Here is a 19,526-nt window from a genome sequence, read left to right as displayed (position 1 = left end):
TTACATTACCAATCGATTGAATTTGGCAAAAAGTTCAATGTCATCACTTTTTAATCGATTGAATTGCATTACCAATCGATTGAATTTGGAAAAAATTCAAAGTCATCACATTTCAATCGATTGGGTACCATTACCAATCGATTGAAATTGGCAAAACATTCAACTTCATCACCTTCCAATCGATTGGATTACATTACCAATCGATTGAATTTGGCTAAAACTTCAATGTCATCACTTTCCAATCAATTGTATTTGGCAAATCCATGTTGTTTTTGTGAACTCAATCGATTGAGTAACAACAACAATCCATTGTTTTGAGGCATTCATTCGATTGGAAAGTATAAACAATCGATTGGTTTAAGCTTTTTACCATTCTACCTTACAACTTTCAATCGATTATTTTGTGGTATAGTGTAAACCAATCGATTGAGTTATCATTCAATCGATTGAATTTCAAGGAAACACGATTTGAAAGCCATGGACGAACGTAACGAGATCAAAGTTAATTTTTTAATCAATTGGAATTATTAAGATGAATGGAGGATATAATTGGTTGTTATTTTTGTATTTGATTGTTAATAAATATAATAGATAATTGATAAAATAATAATTTATAAAATAAAAAACTATTTTTATAATTAAATAAAATATATGGGGTTAATTTGTAATTAAAATTAGTTCAAGGACTACATAGCAATTGATAAAAAAATTCTAAAAACATGTTTTCTACTTGGACCACTAAGTAATCCAAAGGTTCCTGGACCACCGAATCCTGAGCCATGAGAAAAGTCATTTTTTTAAACTTCTCTATAAGCTCCTAAATAGTTTCTTAGAAAGTTGCAATTTGGTTTTGAAAATTGCACCCGATATTAATACTCCTACTTTTCATAAGTCGAAAGTTAAAAAAGTTACTTCTAAAATTTTTCAAACGGGCCTTAATCCTCTTACTCCCACTTTTTTTATTTTCAATTATTTGATATGGATAACAACTAAGCCTTAGAAAAAAAATTGAATGAATAATAATTATCCCAAGTCTCAAATAAATGTAAAAAATTTTATCAAAAAAATATAAAAATATAAAAAAATAAATATTTAATTGGAAGTTTGATGGAAAAAAAATAGTAAAAATAAAGGGAGAACAAGTCATCCATATTGTCTGTGGATCAAAAAGAAAAATGTAATTTTAATTTTTAAAATTTTTTATAAAATATAATTTTTAATCATTTAATATTTTTTTTACTTAAAAGGATAACTTTTATATATACATACTTTTATATATAAAGAAATTAGACTTCTATATATACTAAAAAAATATACAATTTTATGATGTCAAATGTCGAACATAAACAGCATCCACTTGACAAGTATTGAGACTGGCAATAGTTAGCTTTTATATATAAAGAGATGACTTTTATATATAAAGAGATTAGACTTCTATATATACTAAAAAAATGAAAAACTTTATGATGCCAAGTGTCGATCATAGACAGTATTCACTCATCAAGCATGGAGACTACCATTAATTAGCTTTTATATATAAAGAGACAGATATAAGATTTTTATTCTTTGATTCAACACTTGTCAATTAAATAAACCTAACACTTGTCAAGTATTTAACTATAACACTTGTCAAGTATCTAAGCTCTAGAAAAACAAAAATTGAATGAATAATAATTACCCAACGTCTCAAACAAATGTAAAAAAGTTTATCAAAAAAATATAAAAATATGAAAAATAAATATTTAATTGGAAGTTTGATGAAAAAAAATAGTGAAAGTAAAGGAAGAACAAGTTATCGGTGTCATTTGTGGATCAAAGAGGAAAATGAACTTTTAATTTTCAAAATTATTTTCATAAAATACGATTTTTTATCATTTAATATTTTTTTATATTTTTTTACTTAAAAAGATAGTTTTCATATATACAGACTTTTATATATAAAAATATTAAACTTTTATATATACTAAAAAAATGTACAACTTTATAATGTCAAGTGTCGATCATAAACAACATCCACTTGTTAAGAATGGAGACTACCACTAGTTGGCTTTTATATATAAAGAAATAACTTTTATATATACAGACTTTTATATATAAAGAGATTAGACTTCTATATATACTAAAAAAATGTACAACTTTATGATGGCAAATGTCCATCGTAGACAACATTCACTTGTCAAGCATAGAGATTACCACTAGTTAACTTTTATATATAAAGAGATAAATATAAGATTTTTATTTTTTGATTCAACACTTATTAAGTATCTAGCTCTGACACTTGTCAACTAAATAAACCTAACACTTGTCAAGTGTTTAACTATGACACTTGTCAACCAACTAAACCTATTATATATTAATAGATAATAAAATTTTTGTTCTTTCATTCAACACTTAATCCTCTTACTCCCACTTTTTTTATTTTCAATTATTAGATATGGATAACAAGCCCTAGAAAAAAATAAAATTGAATGAATAATAATTACCCAACGTCTCGAACAAATGTAAAGATTTTATCAAAAAATATAAAAATATGAAAAAAATAAATAATTAATTAAAAATTTGATGAAAAAATAGTGAAAGTAAAGGAAAAACGAGTTATCGATGTCGTTTATGGATCAAAGAGAAAAATAAATTTTTAAGTTTTAAGATTATTTTTATAAAATATAATTTTTCATCATTTAATATTTTTTTATATTTTTTTACTTAAAAAGATAGCTTTTATATATACAGACTTTTGTATATAAAGATATTAAACTTCTATATATATTAAAAAATGTACAACTTTATGATACCAAGTGTCGATCATAGACAGCATCCACTTGTCAAGCATGGAGACTACCACTAGTTAGTTTTATATATAAAGAAATAACTTTTATATATACCGACTTTTTTATATAAAGAGATTAGACTTCTATATATACTAAAAAAATGTACAACTTTATGATGGCAAGTGTCGATCACAGACAACATTCACTTGTCAAGCATAAAAAATACCAGTAGTTAACTTTTATATATAAAGAGATAGATATAAAATTTTTATTCTTTGATTCAACACTTATTAAGTATCCAACTATGACACTTGTCAACTAAATAAACCTAACACTTGTCAAGTATTTAACTATGACACTTGTCAACCAAATAAACCTATTATATATTAATAGATAATAAAATTTTTAATCTTCCATGCAACACTTAATCCTCTTACTTCCACTTTTTTTATTTTCAATTATTTGATGGATAACAACTAAACCCTAGAAAAAAATAAAATTGAATGAATAATAATTACCCAACGTCTCAAACAAATGTAAAGATTTTAATAAAAAAATATAAAAATATAAGAAAAATAATTTTTTAATTGAAAATTTGATGAAAAAATAGTGAAAGTAAAGGGAAAACGAGTTATCGATATCGTTTGTGGATTAAAGAGGAAAATGAATTTTTTATTTTTAAAATTATTTTTATAAAATATGATTTTTCATCAATTAATATTTTTTTATATTTTTTTACTTAAAAAGATGGCTTTTTATATATAAAGACTTTTATATATAAATATATTAGACTTCTATATATACTAAAAAAATGTACAATTTTATGATGTCAAATGTTGATCATAAACATCATCCACTTGTTAAACATGGAGACTACTACTAGTTAGCTTTTATATATAAAGAAATAACTTTTATATATACAAACATTTATATATAATGAGATTAGACTTCTATATATACTAAAAAAATATACAACTTTATAATAGCAAGTGTCCATTATAGACAGCATTTACTTGTCAAGCATAGAAATTACCAGTAGTTAGCTTTTATATATAAAGAGATAGATATAAGATTTTTATTCTTTGATTCAACACTTATAAAGTATCTAGTTATGACATTTGTCAACTAAATAAACCTAATACTTGTCAAGTATTTAATTATGACACTTGTCAACTAAATAAACCTATTATATATTAATAGATAATAAAATTTTTATTCTTCCATTCAACACCTAATCCTCTTACTCCTACTTTTTTATTTTCAATTATTTGATATGGATAACAACTAAGCCCTAGAAAAAAATAAAATTGAATGAATAATAATTACCCAACATCTCAAACAAATGTAAATATTTTTATCAAAAAAGGATAAAAATATAAAAAAAATAAATATTTAATTAAAATTTTGATGAAAAATATTGAAAGCAAAGAGGGAACGAGTTATCGATGTCGTTTGTGGATCAAAGAGAAAAAAGAATTTTTTATTTTTAAAATTATTTTTATAAAATATAATTTTTCGTCATTTAATATTTTTTTATTTTTTTTTTTACTTAAAAAGACTTTTATATATAAAGATATTAAATTTCTATATATACTAAACAAATGTACAACTTTATGATGCCAAGTATCGATCATAGACAGTATCTACTTGTCAAGCATGGAGACTATCACTAGTTAGCTTTTATATATAAAGAAATAACTTTTATATATACATACTTTTATATATAAAGAGATTAAATTTCTATATATACTAAAAAAATATACAACTTTATGATGGCAAGTTTCGATCATAGACAGCATTCACTTGTAAAGCTTAGAAACTACCACTAGTTAGCTTTTATATATAAAGAGATAGATATAAGATTTTTATTTTTTGATTCAACACTTATTAAGTATCTAACTATAACACTTGTCAAGTATTTAACTATGACACTTGTCAACCAAATAAACCTATTATATATTAATAGATAATAAAATTTTTATTCTTCCATGCAACACTTAATCCTCTTACTCCCACTTTTTTTCTTTTCAATTATTTGATGGATAACAACTAAGTCCTAAAAAAATAAAATTAAATGAATAATAATTACCAACGTCTCAAACAAATAAAAAGATTTTTAACAAAAAAATATAAAAATATAAAAAATAAATATTTAATTAAAAATTTGATGAAAAAAATAGTGAAAGTAAAGGAAAAACGAGTTATCGAGGTCGTTTGTGGATCAAAGAGGAAAATGAATTTTTAATTTTAAAAATTATTTTTATAAAATATGATTTTCCATCATTTAATATTTTTTTATATTTTTTTACTTAAAAAGATGATTTTTTTTATATATACAAGCTTTTATATATATACTAAAAAAATGTACAACTTTATGATGCCAAGTGTCGATCATAGACATCATCCACTTGTCAAGCATGGAGACTACTACTAGTTAGCTTTTATATTTTTAAGAAATAACTTTTATATATACAGACATTTATATATAAAGAGATTAGACTTCTATATATACTAAAAAAATGTAGAACTTTATGATGGCAAGTGTCCATCATAGACAGCATTCACTTGTCAAGCATAGAGACTACCACTAGTTAGCTTTTATATATAAAGAGATAGATATAAGATTTTTATTCTTTGATTCAACATTTATTAAGTATCTAGCTATGACACTTGTTAACTAAATAAATCTAACATTTGTCAAATATTTAACTATGATACTTGTCAACCAAATAAACCTATTATATATTAATAGATAATAAAATTTTTATTCTGCCATTCAACACTTAATCCTCTTACTCCTATTTTTTTTATTTTCAATTATTTGATATGGATAACAACTAACCCTAAAAAAATAAAGTTGAATAAATAATAATTATCCAATGTCTCAAACAAATGTAAAGATTTTTATCAAAAAACTATAAAAATATAAAAAAATAAATATTTAATTAAAAATTTGATGAAAAAATATTGAAAACAAAGGGAGAACGAGTTATCGATGTCGTTTGTGGATCAAAGAGAAAAATAAATTTTTAATTTTTAAAATTTTTTTTATAAAATATAATTTTTCATCATTTAATATTTTTTTATATTTTTTTACTTAAAAAGATAGCTTTTATATATACAGACTTTTATATATAAAGATATTAAACTTTTATATATACTAAAAAAAATGTATAACTTTATGATGCCAAGTGTCGATCATAGACAGCATCCACTTGTCAAGCATGGAGATTACCACTAGTTAGCTTTTATATATAAAGAAATAACTTTTATATATACAGACTTTTATATATAAAGAGATTAGACTTCTATATATACTAAAAAAATGTACAACTTTATGATGGCAAGTGTCCATCATAGGCAGCATTCACTTGTCAAGCATAGAGACTACCACTAGTTAGCTTTTATATATAAAGAGATAGATATAAGATTTTTATTCTTTGATTCAACACTTATTAAGTATCTAGCTATGACACTTGTTAACTAAATAAATCTAACACTTGTCAAGTATTTAACTATGACACTTGTCAACCAAATAAACCGCACGATATTATCCGCTTTGTCACACAAGGTCTCACGGTTTTTCCTTTGACGATAGAGATGATAGCCGAAACCCCCCACACTCATTCGTCAAAACGCGTCATGTTAGGGAGAGGAGGTATCCACACCCTTATAAGGCATGCTTCGTTCCCCTCCCCGACCGATGTGGGACTTTACAAACTACCTCCCTAAGGGAGCCGAGCGAGGCCCTCGCTAGCACATCGATCCGGACTCCGCCTCTGATACCATCTGTAACAGTTCAGACCACCTGCTAGCACGATATTGTCCACTTTGACACACAATACCTCACTGTTTTGTCTTTGACGATAGGGATGATAGTCGAAGCCCCCATACTCACTCGTCAAAACGCGTCATACTAGGGAGAAGTATTCACACATACTTCGTTCCCCTCTCCAATCGACGTGGGACCTTACATTTACTCTCACTTTTTCTATTTTCAATTATTTGATATGGTCATATGGATAACAATTAAGCCTTAGAAAAAAATAAAATTAAATGAATAATAATTATCCAAAGTCTCAAATAAATGTAAAAAATTTTATCAAAAAAATAGAAAAATATAAAAAATAAATATTTAATTGAAAGTTTGATGAAAAAATAGTGAAAACAAAGAGAGAACGAGTTATCGATATCGTTTGTGGATTAAAGAGGAAAATGTATTTTTTATTTTTAAATTTTTTTTATAAAATATGATTTTTCATCATTTAATATTTTTTTATATTTTTTTACTTAAAAAGATAGCTTTTATATATACAGACTTTTATGTATAAAGAGATTAGACTTCTATATATACTAAAAAAATATACAACTTTATGATGTCAAGTGTCGATCATAAACAACATCTACTTGTAAAGTATAGAGACTACTACTAGTTAACTTTTATATATAAAGAGATGGGTTTTATATATTCAGTCTTTTATATATAAAGAGATTAGACTTCTATATATACTAAAAAAATGTACAATTTTATGATGGCAAGTGTCGATCATAGACAACATTCACTTGTCAAGCATAGAAACTACCACTAGTTAGCTTTTATATATAAAGAGATATAAAGAGATAGATATAAGATTTTTATTCTTTAATTCAACACTTGTCAAGTATTTGGCTATGACACTTCTCAACTAAATAAACCTAGCACTTGTTAAGTGTTTAACTATAATACTCGTCAACCCAATAAACCTATTATATATTAATAAATAATAAGATTTTATTCTTCCATTCAACACTTAATTCTCTTACTCTCACTTTTTCTATTTCAATTATTTGATATAGATAACAACTAAATCCTAGAAGAAAAAAATTTAATGAATAATAATTATTCAAAGTCTTAAACAAATGTAAAGATTTCTATAAAAAAAAACATTTACTTAAAAGTTTGATAAAGAAAATAGTGAAAGCAAAGAAAAACAAGTTATAAATGTGGTTTGTAGATCAAAGAAAAAAATGTATTTTTAATTTTTAAATTTTTCTTTTAAAATATATTTTTTATTATTTAATATTTTTTTAATATTTTTTAACTTAAAAAGATAGCTTTTCTATATACAAATTTTTATATATAAAGAGATTAGATTTTTATATATACTAAAAAATGTATAATTTTATAATGCCAAATGTCGATCATAGATCACATTTATTTGTGAAGTATAGAGACTACCACTAGTTAACTTTTATATATAAAGAGATTTTTATATTTTTTTTACTTAAAAAGATAGCTTTTATATATATAAATTTTTATATATAAAAAGATTAGACTTTTATATATACTAAAAAAATATACAACTTTATAATGTTAAGTGTAGATCATATATGGCATTCATTTGTCAAATATAAAGACTACTACTAATTAACTTTTATATATAAAGAAATAAATATAAAATTTTTATTTTTTAATTTAACATTTAACTCTGTTGTTTCTATTTTTTCTATTTTTATTTAGTTGATATGGATAACAACTAAACCCTAAATAAAATAAAATAAAATAAAATAAATAATAATTACTCAAAGTCTCAAATAAATGTAAAAAATTCTGTATTTTTAAATTTTGTTTATAAAATATAATTTTTCATCGTTTAATATTTTTTTATATTTTGTTTAGCTTAAAAAATGTGCTAGAAGTTAGAAGAGAAAAGAATTCAGAGTATCAGTCGGTCAGTCCTATTAAAGAGCGGGGAACTGAAGAGGTTGGGGGTTTAGGCGTTGTTTGCTGCATTGCGCGAGAGAGAAACAAGAACAAGGTGGGGATTGAAATGAAGGGAGGGAGGAAGAAGAGCGATGCTGCTGCAAATGATGAGCAGATTCAGCTCGCTCTACAAAACAAGACGGAGACGGGAATGGGAATGAGAATGGGAGGGGATCACCAAACCCTTGTGACTGTCCCTCACTCTAACTCTCCCAACCTTGATGACGGCTTCTACGAAATTGAGGCCATTCGCCGTAAGAGGATGCGCAAGGTGCACCTTTTTTCATCTGTCTCTGTCTATTTATTTCATCTTATAATCAAATGCTAATGCTATTGCTATTAAAACCACACAGGGTGAACTCCAGTACCTTATCAAATGGTCAGTTTCCCTTGATGAGCCCTTGTTTGATTATTTGTGTTGTTGTACATTTGATTGATGGGTGATGACATTGACAGGCGGGGATGGCCCGAGACTGCCAACACATGGGAGCCTCTTGACAATCTCCAGTCAGTTCCGGAGGTCATCGATGCTTTTGAGGACTGGTACAAACTACGAAATTCGCGTAACCATTTAGGAATTTTATTCAATTCCAAGCCATGCATCATTATGCAGTGTTCTTTTCCCTAATTTTCTGTGTTTTCTTAATCTAGCCTGAGATCTGGAAAACAGCGGAGGCGCAAACGCAAGCACGTTGATCACCACACACATCCCAAGAAGAGGCACCACCGCTCCGCCACTTCTTACACCCTTAGACGCTTCCCTACTCCCGCAACTGACCACCATTTGGAACCGGAACCTGAACCTCTTGCAGTTGCAGGCCCTCTTCCTCCCGATCTTCCAGCCAATCCTCAGACGGTTGTCTTTGCTGACGAATCGGAAACTAACACTGATGGCAGCAGGGCGCAACCACCCAATCAAAATGGGTTTGCGGTTGCTTCCGGCCAAATTATTCTGAGGAGTCAGGAAAATGACTACGATCCAAAGCTCAGTGAACTTCGAGCAACAACAAACAATGGGGTTGATGCAGATAATCTTGCACCTCATGTTCAACTAGTAAATGCCTCCGCAGGAAATGGTCATCCAGCTGGTGATTTGAAGGTGAATTCCATGGACCCACCTCAAAGTGACCGCTGCAGAGGCGCAAAAAGGAGGAAATCAGGATCTGTGAAGCGATTCAAGTGTCCATCTGAGGCTGTTGATACTCAGAAGTCATTCAGTGCGTTTGGAACAGGCCGGGCAGGAATGCCTCGTGATGTTGGGAATAATAGTCATGGTAGGAATTGCAATGTAGGGAATATTGTCAAGATTATAAAGCCAATAGGCTATTCAGCTTCATTGTCTGGCAACACACAGGATATCTTGGTGACCTTTATTGCTGTGAGGTTAGTCACTCAACTAACTGTCCCATATTTTGTAGCTACACCTTGATATAGAAGCTGATAATTATAGTAGTTTTCATGAGTATGTTCATGCAAGCAAGTAGAATTAGTAGAATTGTGATAGAACCAGGAGCTAGCAGAACGTTAGGACTTTATTGCTGAAAAGGGATTGCAAATCGCACTCTCTAGAAGGTTCTTAGACAGTTGGCACTACCAACTGAGAGAGAGAGTTTCTCTCCAGCTCTAACAGAATTGACAAAACAGAAAAGCATAAAACCAAAACTAACTACAATACACCTATTAATAGGTGGTCAGAAGTAGAGCTAACTAACCAACAGCCGGTTAAACCAATCTAGAATTGCTAACTATCAGCTAATAGAGTAGAGCTACTTATCTCTTCTCTTGTAAAATACCCCAAACCTGTTATTAGGCCCCACTCTATCAATTAACGTACTGAACTTTAGTCATATACTCATGCACAAAATTTGTTATTTACATTTGATGCATATTGCAGCTCACCATTATGAGCATTGAATGATGAACTCATGACTAAAAATTTGAATTATCAAAGTTCTGAAGTTTAGCTTGTTCCAATCACTTGTGACCATGGCTATTTGAAAAAGCACAAAAAAAAGGCGGTAAATTACACTCACCCCTCTAGTCCAACTTATACTAATCCTCTCTAAGCTATCTATTATTGACATGAAATACCAAGAATACCTCCACCTTTTTTGTCCCTACCAGATCACAGTATTACACATTCAGACCATCCAACACTCTTCTCTTTGCTCCATTGCCACTAGTCCACCACCATCACCGCTTGTTGTCAACCTATTTATAATTAATTAGTGATTACATATTAATTAATTCTATAGCCGCCTAGTTACGTGTGTTGTATGATTGTAATGTGAAGTACTTTTGTTTTGAACCCTCATGCTGAGATTGGGATTTCATGAGCTTCTATCTATCAAAAGTAACTGTTTATGGTCCCAAAATATCAATTCCTTCAAGGAAAATAGCCTCCCACTAGCTTAATCTTCATTTTGCAACTTGTTCCCGAACATTCTCTTCAACCACACTAGTTATGAATTTCGTGTTATGGTGGGGGAGGAATGGAGAGAAGAATGTTTGATGATGAATGGAGGAGTTTGTGTTTTCCTTTAATATAGTGAAAAAATGTCACTTGATCAAATTAAACCATACATTTATTGTTTGTTGTAGAAAGAAATATTGATCAAACTTTTGTTGGTAATATTTGCAATGTAATTTATTTCTGTTTCATATTGTAGATTTGTAATGGACAAATGTAGAATGAACTCGTATAAATGTAGCTTGCTATTTATTTTGTATAATTGCAACTTGACATTTATATTTATTATGATTGAAACTTACTTTCATTTGGCTCATATTACGTGATTATATGATGTCTAATTTCCACAAGTAATTTTGTTGTTAAATTTGGTATCCTTTCCACTCCTTTTATGAATACTGGAGTGAAGTCAGTTGTTTTTAATAATCATAAAGCTTGCTTCTTTGCATAATGGTTCCTTTATGAACTTCACAGGTGCGACGGAGCAGAAGTTTTGGTGGATAACAAATATCTAAAGGAACACAATCCCCTCCTGGTAATCTGCTACCCCAACCGTATCAATGTTTGATTATGTCCTTTGAAGCTTCTCAAAATGTTTATGGTCTGTGGCTCTAACACTTTTTGCTAATGATGTTTCAGCTGATCAATTACTATGAGCAGCATCTCCGGTACATTCCATGATTGAACATGTTTAAGGGACTTGTGCAGTTAGATATTCCAGTCTTTGCTGTTCAGTGGTATAGAAAGAATGTATTTATAGAGGCACTAGCTAGTTAAAGGCCGGTTACTGTATAACAACAGTTAGACCAATTGCTAACGTGCTTGTATGACAAGTGTGTTAACATGAGCATGACTAGGAAATCGTAGTTTTCTCTTTAGAAACCTGTTCCTACACCCTGTTATAACTTATAACCGCTTTGCACATATTGGGTTTTTTGCAATTTAAATTTAATTTGGTGTGTGGATGGACTGAAATTTGTGAAAGTTGATCACCCTTTTTTCCTGTTCTTAATGTGAAACTTCAACTTTCGTGGTAATCGGGTTCATTCTTAGAAATTGTTATGAAAAGGAATTAGGTCTGTCTACCCAATACTGATCATACAAATGAGAGAAGTATAGGAAGTTTTTTTTTTTGGGGTCAAGGCTGGTAGCAGAAACCCAACCCTATCCACTACACAGTACCCGACCCAGTTCCTTGTGCATCTCGCCCCCTCCCCCCTTTGAACGACAGTCTCCCGCCTCCTCAGTCTTACCCCCTGTTTTCATGATGAAAAGGAGTTTTTCTTGGAACTTCAACCCCAGTGATTCCCTGACGCCTTTGCTCATGTTTTTGCCGCCAGTATCAGAGACGATGACCATGGTCATCTTTGAGCTCAGAACGCCAAGATCTCCTTCCTCATCTTCCTCAGCAATCTTCTGCTTCAGTTCTTCATGGTGGAAGGAGTTACTCGTCGCTTTTCCTACCTAACGGCTTTCCTAATGCCTCTGTTTCGTGCCACTCCTCTCTAGCCATTGCACTAATTTATTCTCCATATTTTTTATTTTTTTGTCTCTGCGCAAGAACCTGATTATTATTTCCATTAGCTCAGTGCGCCTTATACTCACCGCCACTCTTCAAAAACTCTAATCCTCAATTCTGATTTCTGCTGAGGCCTCATTGATTATATTGTATCTGTTTATTGCTTCCCTATGTGGTTCTTCTACCTCATTTCCTAGTGACATTAACTGTCGTTTATCTGTTCCAATATTTCTTTCATTTCAAATCCCTTGGTTGCCACCGATGCTCTTGCCTTGTTTGATTTCCATGATTTTGTTGTTCCAGAGTTGTCACATTGGTGCTTGTGTGATTAGTGGTTCTGGTTCCTCTCTCCACTAGACTTGGGTTGTTACTCTATCATGTAACCTGAAACTCTCTCTCCCTCTATTCTAATATAAATTAGCTATTTTCGTTTCTTGTCTGATTATGCTCATCATAGGTAATTGTCTCCCAAGTCTATTATCTGATGTCATTTCTGCCCGTTGATGAGCCAAAGAGTTGCCTCCCCATGGTGCCCATGTGACTTCCACATCTGGAGCTTCCTCCAACATTTGAATAACATCTCTAAGAATTGCATTCATTTCTGCCCAGTATGTCTTTGAAGCATGGACACTTTGTTAATTTGTCGTGTTTGCGTGTCGGACATATTTCTGATACGACACTCATCAACACTCGTCCGACACGCATGTTTTCTATGTCCAACTGTGTTTTAAAAAATTAAAACATTATTTTTCGGTTTTGGACACACCTAAGTACCATCACATCACGTGTTCACATGTCCAATCTTGTTCTTTTCCGGTTTTGGACACACATATGTACTATCACGTCACGTGTTCACATGTCTAGTTTTATTCTTAATATCTATTCTTGAAATGAGTTTAGAAAGAGTATATATTATTAATTATTAAAAATTTTTTAAATATTTTATATAATTAAAAATATTAAAAATAATAAAAAATTAATTTATATTTAATATTAATAAAATACTAAAATATCATCATAATTTATCTTAAAAAAATTTATATTTTATATATACGGTGTCTCTGTGACTTGTAAGAATTTCAAATTCGTAAAAGTTTTATATTTGTGTATTCGTGTGTCCCACAAGGTGTCCATGCATCATAGTGAATAACTAATATAAAAGGCAAAGAAAAGTGATGTGTTTATCTAATCATGAATTGAAGAGTCATTCTTAATAATATAATCATGTAGACCATTCTTTCAATGTGATCAAAGCAAAAAATAAAAGACATGTATTTTATTGGAATAATAGCAACTAGCGTCTAGCTAGTTCCAAAGAACAAAATAGTACTTTGCGTTTGTGTTATGGACAAGGCCAAATGTTCTAGAAAAAGAGCTTCAGAAATCGTTACACTGCAATAACGGAAAATAATAAATCAAACAGGTAATGTATCCAAGGTAATAAAAGCAATAGTTAATGAAGGCGTTACGAAGTCAGAAAATTAAGTTGGGAAAATGGCTACGAATTTAAGGGAGTAACGTCTAAGTTACTATAAGAAGGGAAAGGGTAACAAATCAAGGTATGTACATCCACAAATACCAAGACATTTACTGTGTTAACTCAGCTCTTCAAAGCTTCTCCCAAGTTAAAAACATATATCAGTGGATGATTCCCCCAATGAATGTTATGTTAACAACGGTTTCGTCTCATATATTGTGTGTACTTAGCAAAGGGTATACCACACACCACGTTATCTGAAGGTCCAGAAACTTTGTGAAAAAAAAAAAAGAAACACATAACAATTTAACATCCTCAGTCAGTCATTCACAAAGAGAGCACTCAGAGCAGAAACCATGGTTCAAGCAAAATTCTGCTAATATTTTATTTTCCATGACAAGAAAAATCAAATATAACACTGTTATTTAAGAGAAGAGTATTAAAAATTGGGCCAAAAAGGGTAAATTCATACAACAGAAGCTAGAAGAAACAGATGCCAAACTAGTGAAACTAAAATCTTGGCATTCTCACATATTTGTCAAACATCTGAAACAAATCAGAACACATAGTGTGATTGCTTGTAAAGACACAAGTAACATAAAAGCACTAAATGTAGAATGTAGAAACAAAAGCTGTGCCATATGAACAAGTTCAGATTAGGAAAAGCAAATAATAGCTGCTTCTATATTAATTAAAATATAAGATCAAAAGTTCAAAATTAGATATTGGACTTCTTACCAATGCTACTCTTCTGCTTGCTAGCTCCCAACATAACAGACAACATATATCAATGCATCAGATGTTGAAGTATCTCAAATAACAATAATCTGCAAGTGATTTGCATTCAAGTAATAACCTCCAGATAAGGTTCAAGGCTGATATAATCGAAGTAATCTTTGGACACTAGGATTAGTACGATATTTGAATCCATCAGTATTAACTGAATGAAAAATATTATCGAGATTATGACCTACAGCAATAGCAAAATCAATAAACACAATCGAAAACACACACCAAGCATCTACAAGGAAAGGTAGTTAAGGATAATTCATTTTATTTAATTCAACTGCTCATCTGCAATTATCAAGAAAACTCTATTTAAGGTACGAAATTAATCTAGCACAACAAGTTTCTGATACTCCGGGCCAGCAATTGCAGTTTCCATGGCAGCTTCAGGACTTATTTCGCCATCATTGTCCATGAACAAGCTCAACAGATTCTTAGAGAACCCGCTCACGAGCGCCACTCCTTGCTGGGTGGATGGCACCGGAGTGGCCCTCGAATCCCTTAGATTCCAGAAAACAATCTGAGGAACGGCAGAGCCATAACCTTTCTCACTATATTTTCTAATAATTGCTTGGTAGTCAGTCTCCCAAGGGTTTGCGGATGCTTGATCGAACTCCATGTCACTGAACACAAATACCCTCTTAATCATCTGATCTGCTTTCAATTTTCCATTCACAGCCACCTCTAAAATGCGATCAAATACAGCCTGAAAATCTGTGTTCCCTCCCCACTCCATCTCCCTAATAAACTCAGCCTTGGAACGAAGATCTTCGCCTTCAATCAAATGAAGCTTAGGTTCCTCGCTGAATGTGATAACCTTTCCCTTCCATGGTTCCTCATTCAATTCAGACACCAATAGTCCCAATGCCACAGAAACCTCCATGGGGACCCCATCCATGCTCCCAGAAACATCACACACAGCCAAACAGTTCTTCATCTTACCTTTACTGAGCATGTCACTCACCATTCTGCTCCACTGTAGCTCTGCCACCTCACCGCCATCTCCGTCCCCCAAAGACCTAATAATCTCGTGAGGAAGTAAAGCGCCGGCTGCAATGGTAGTCTTCCCTGACTTCACGTCCTCGAGGTACTTCTCAAACCTTTCTTTGTCATGCTTTAAGAACTTCTCCTTATATAACTTCATGGCCACGGAGGCGACTCTGTTGTACGGGATTGAATCCCAACGGTTCGCACCCATGAAAACCTCGGGAAGTTCTAGAACCTTCCTCAGAGGGACAAGAACGTCTTTCCTCAACCGATCGCGGACCCTGTAAACATAATGCGCCTCCTCGATTCCTTCATATTCAGGGTTACCGTTGCGAGGGAAGATCCTCGTGGCAATAGTCTCGCACAACAACGTTGATCGGTCAAAAGAAGAATCAACCGAAGGGCACCACTTTGCTGCAAGACTGATCTTGGTCAACGCACCGGAATTCAGATTCTGGAGATCATTTTCCAAACAATCGGCGAAGTGATCCGAGACGCTATCGTGGAGGAGCCGAAAATTCTCATCGCTGTTGTAACGATCGAGGAGTTTCTTGGCCATGGCGAGTTTCCTCTCTTCCCTCAAAGCATGGGCCTTCTCTTTCTCCGCCACAGGGTCCGAAACCTTCTGTAAGGGCTTTGCTTTGAATGGCCTCCTCTTTAGCCTGTTCCTCTTGCTGGATCGTTTAACGCTAAGCCACCGCTGCTTCTGATCACTGCGGACATCGGAACCTTCTAGAAGCCTGTAGAGTATCTCAGGGAGGTCTTTGAAATATCCAAAATCGGCGAGGGAGGGGACGTTGGCTGCGAGTGTCTTAGGGTGGTTAGAGAATAGCCACGTGGCAGCAGTGTAGAAGCCATCGCGATCGGACTTGCCGGTGCCACGGACGCCTCGGAGGTTACAGATTAGTTTGAGTGTGGTGAGGGGGTTGTGGGCCCATGCCACGTGGAGCCTCTCACTGACGGAGTCCGGGGGAGTGTCGGGGACGACGTGGAAGAAGAAGTCGAGGCATGGGTTGCCGGATGACAAGAAGGTTGCGGAGTTGTTTTCGGTGAATCCCATTGGTGGTTGTGGTTGGATGGTGGTTATGGTGTTGAATTTTGAAACCATTACGTCAATGAAGGGATCAGAGGGTGCGATTGGGGTTGTGGTGGTGGCGGTGGAGGTGGGGGTTAGGAAGGATTGTGGTTTAGGATTGTAGATTTCAGGTGGGCCTATGAGAGTGACCATCGGGCTTGTTGCTGGTGTGTGGGTTGAAATGAAATGGCGATGAAGACAGGCGAGAGGCCAACGTCGATGCGAAACTTGGGAAACCGAGAGAAAATGGCAGGATGGTTGTTTTGAGCGAACAGGTTCATCAGTGCAACTTTTTAGGAAAAATTAGAGGGCGGAGACGGATTTTTTTTAATAAATATTTAAATTCGAGTAAATGAGTTAATAATATACCTATCTCGTTTTAGGTACGTAGTTTATTTTAAGTTTATTTTATAAAAATATCTTTATTATAATTATACTATAATAAATATTTAAGTAATGTTATATAATTATATTAATTTTAAAAATTATTTTTATTATAATTATGTAAAATTAATATATAATATATTAATAAATTATTTATTAATTATCAATTAAAAATATTTTTAATTATTTTAATTACATTGATAATAATAATAATATAATATAATAATTATATAAAAATAATATCGGTTATTAATAATTAATTTATATTTTTTTAAATAAATTTATTTTAGAAATATATTTAAATTATAATTATATTATAATAATATAATTAATATTTAATAAATAATATATAATTATACTAATTTAAGAAAATATTTTTATTATTTATTTATTTTATTCTATTCTATTATATAAAAATCAAATTTTTTATACTTAATGATAAAACTGACGTGACATGCTCTTGAGGTGTTTCTTGATTTGTCATTTAATTCGTTAAAGTAAATTAATTATAATTAATTAATATATTAATTAATTAATTTAATTAGACATTTAAATCTCACCATTTATTATAATTTATATGAATTGATTAATTATTTGATTTGATTAGAGTAAATATCAAATTATTTAATAAATAATAAATATGATAACAAAATATATGAATAATGCATAATTATACTAATTTAGAAAAATATCTTTATTATAATTATATAAAAATAATATTTAATGCATTATTAAACTACTTATCAATTATCATTCAGAAATATTTTTAATCATTTTAATGAATAATGCATAATTATACTAATTTAGGAAAATATCGTTATTATAATTATATAAAATTAATATTTAATGTATTATTAAATTAATTATCAATTAGAAATATTTTAAATCATTTTAATTATATTGATACCATTCTAATTCTTATTCATTATCCAATAATTTTATTAGTAGCAAGTTGTTAACTTATGGTAACCCATTTATAATAATAATAATAATAATAATAATAATAATAATAATAATAATAATAATAATAATAATAATAATAATAATAATAATAATTTTATTATGATAAATATCAAATTCTATTCCTAATATAAAAATACAAAATTTTATTCCTTCCATTTTTAGTTTTTCACTATAAAAAACCATATATACTAGAAGAAAATATCATTTGTTTACCAATTACTCTTTGATTGGATAGCTTTTACAACAATTCTTTTTCTTCTTACGAGGCGTCGTTGTAAGAATGCAACTATCGTGGACACAAACCACCACACTCTCCAATTTTGGTGCTCATCATTCGAAGCTATATATGATATGTTATCCACCAAGAATTTATAGACCATAGTATTATCATGTATACATAAATAAAAAAAAGTTTCATATTTAAATTTAAGTCATTTACCTGTTTGTCTGGTATATTATAGTGTTAAATTACTTTTAATTTATGTTGTGCAATGATATTATGGTCTAATTTAAACTTTTATTTTAGAACTATATTATGATTGTATCTCATAATTTTTTCTTAGATATCAAGTTGACGTATTTTTATTTATTATTATTATTGAAACGGATGTGATATAAAATTTATAAAAGAAAATTCTCACACTCAATTTATTTTATTGTAATTTTATATATCTTTTATTTCTTTTTGTTTTCTTCTTATTCATTTTATTTTCTTTTTAAATGTTATTGTTTTACTCAAATTTTTGTTTCATCGTTAACAACAAATAAATCAACAATTTTTGAGTTTTGTTTCACAATCTTAATTTAAGGAGCGGAAACGACTCCTTTTATGGGTATCTCAATGTCGCAACTGTAACGTCAAATAAATTTAAAAGGAATAAAAGTAACAAATAAACATGTAAATGCAAGGTGCCGGTGGCAAAGTAAATTGCAGAAATTGAAAAAATAGGAAATTAAAAAGAAGATGAAAGAAGAAACATAAATGTAAAAGAGAAGAAAACATAAGAGTAGAAAAATTTTATTAATAAAAACTGAGAAAAAGCAAAGTACAAGTGTTTGAGTTTAGAGGAATTACTTAAGATTTCCAATTTTACTCTGTGATGCCAAGGGGCTGAGAGCATTTTGGGTTTCTAAGTGTTTTCCAAGAAGAACTGAACTGATTACAACGTGTTCCTAAAGCTCTATTTATAGACTAGCCTAATCTCAACGGGCAGTTACTCTTTGTACACCACTTGCAGGAAATTTGAATTTCTTGTAACTGTTCCCGCACTTCTTGCTTGATGTTAATTTCAAAATTTAAATAAATAACCAACTATCAAATGATCTAATTTAATTTAAAATAGATATAAATATT

The 19,526-nt window shown here is 30.5% G+C and overlaps 2 protein-coding genes across 2 annotated transcripts in view; one reads left to right on the top strand and one right to left on the bottom strand.

The window, feature by feature from the left end:
- LOC112789905 (chromo domain-containing protein LHP1) overlaps positions 1-11,956 on the top strand; it is a 32,669-nt gene extending 20,713 nt beyond the window's left edge. Inside the window, exons 2-7 of the mRNA XM_025832061.2 lie at positions 8,428-8,782; positions 8,865-8,890; positions 8,968-9,054; positions 9,163-9,894; positions 11,456-11,516; positions 11,621-11,956. Of these exons, the coding sequence (XP_025687846.1) occupies positions 8,579-8,782; positions 8,865-8,890; positions 8,968-9,054; positions 9,163-9,894; positions 11,456-11,516; positions 11,621-11,662 (1,152 nt within the window). The 5' untranslated portion in view covers positions 8,428-8,578 and the 3' untranslated portion in view covers positions 11,663-11,956. The remainder of the gene's footprint in view (positions 1-8,427; positions 8,783-8,864; positions 8,891-8,967; positions 9,055-9,162; positions 9,895-11,455; positions 11,517-11,620) is intronic.
- Positions 11,957-14,999: 3,043 nt separating this feature from the next.
- LOC112789902 (uncharacterized) lies at positions 15,000-17,128 on the bottom strand. Its single transcript, XM_025832054.3, has one exon. The coding sequence runs from the start codon at positions 16,976-16,978 to the stop codon at positions 15,089-15,091; it is 1,890 nt and encodes a 629-aa protein (XP_025687839.1). The 5' UTR covers positions 16,979-17,128; the 3' UTR covers positions 15,000-15,088.
- Positions 17,129-19,526: the final 2,398 nt, after the last annotated feature.

The sequence above is a fragment of the Arachis hypogaea genome, chromosome 3 (genome assembly GCF_003086295.3).
Source record: "Arachis hypogaea cultivar Tifrunner chromosome 3, arahy.Tifrunner.gnm2.J5K5, whole genome shotgun sequence".
Taxonomy (NCBI): Eukaryota; Viridiplantae; Streptophyta; class Magnoliopsida; order Fabales; family Fabaceae; genus Arachis; species Arachis hypogaea.
This window is presented reverse-complemented; position numbering and strand designations above follow the sequence as displayed.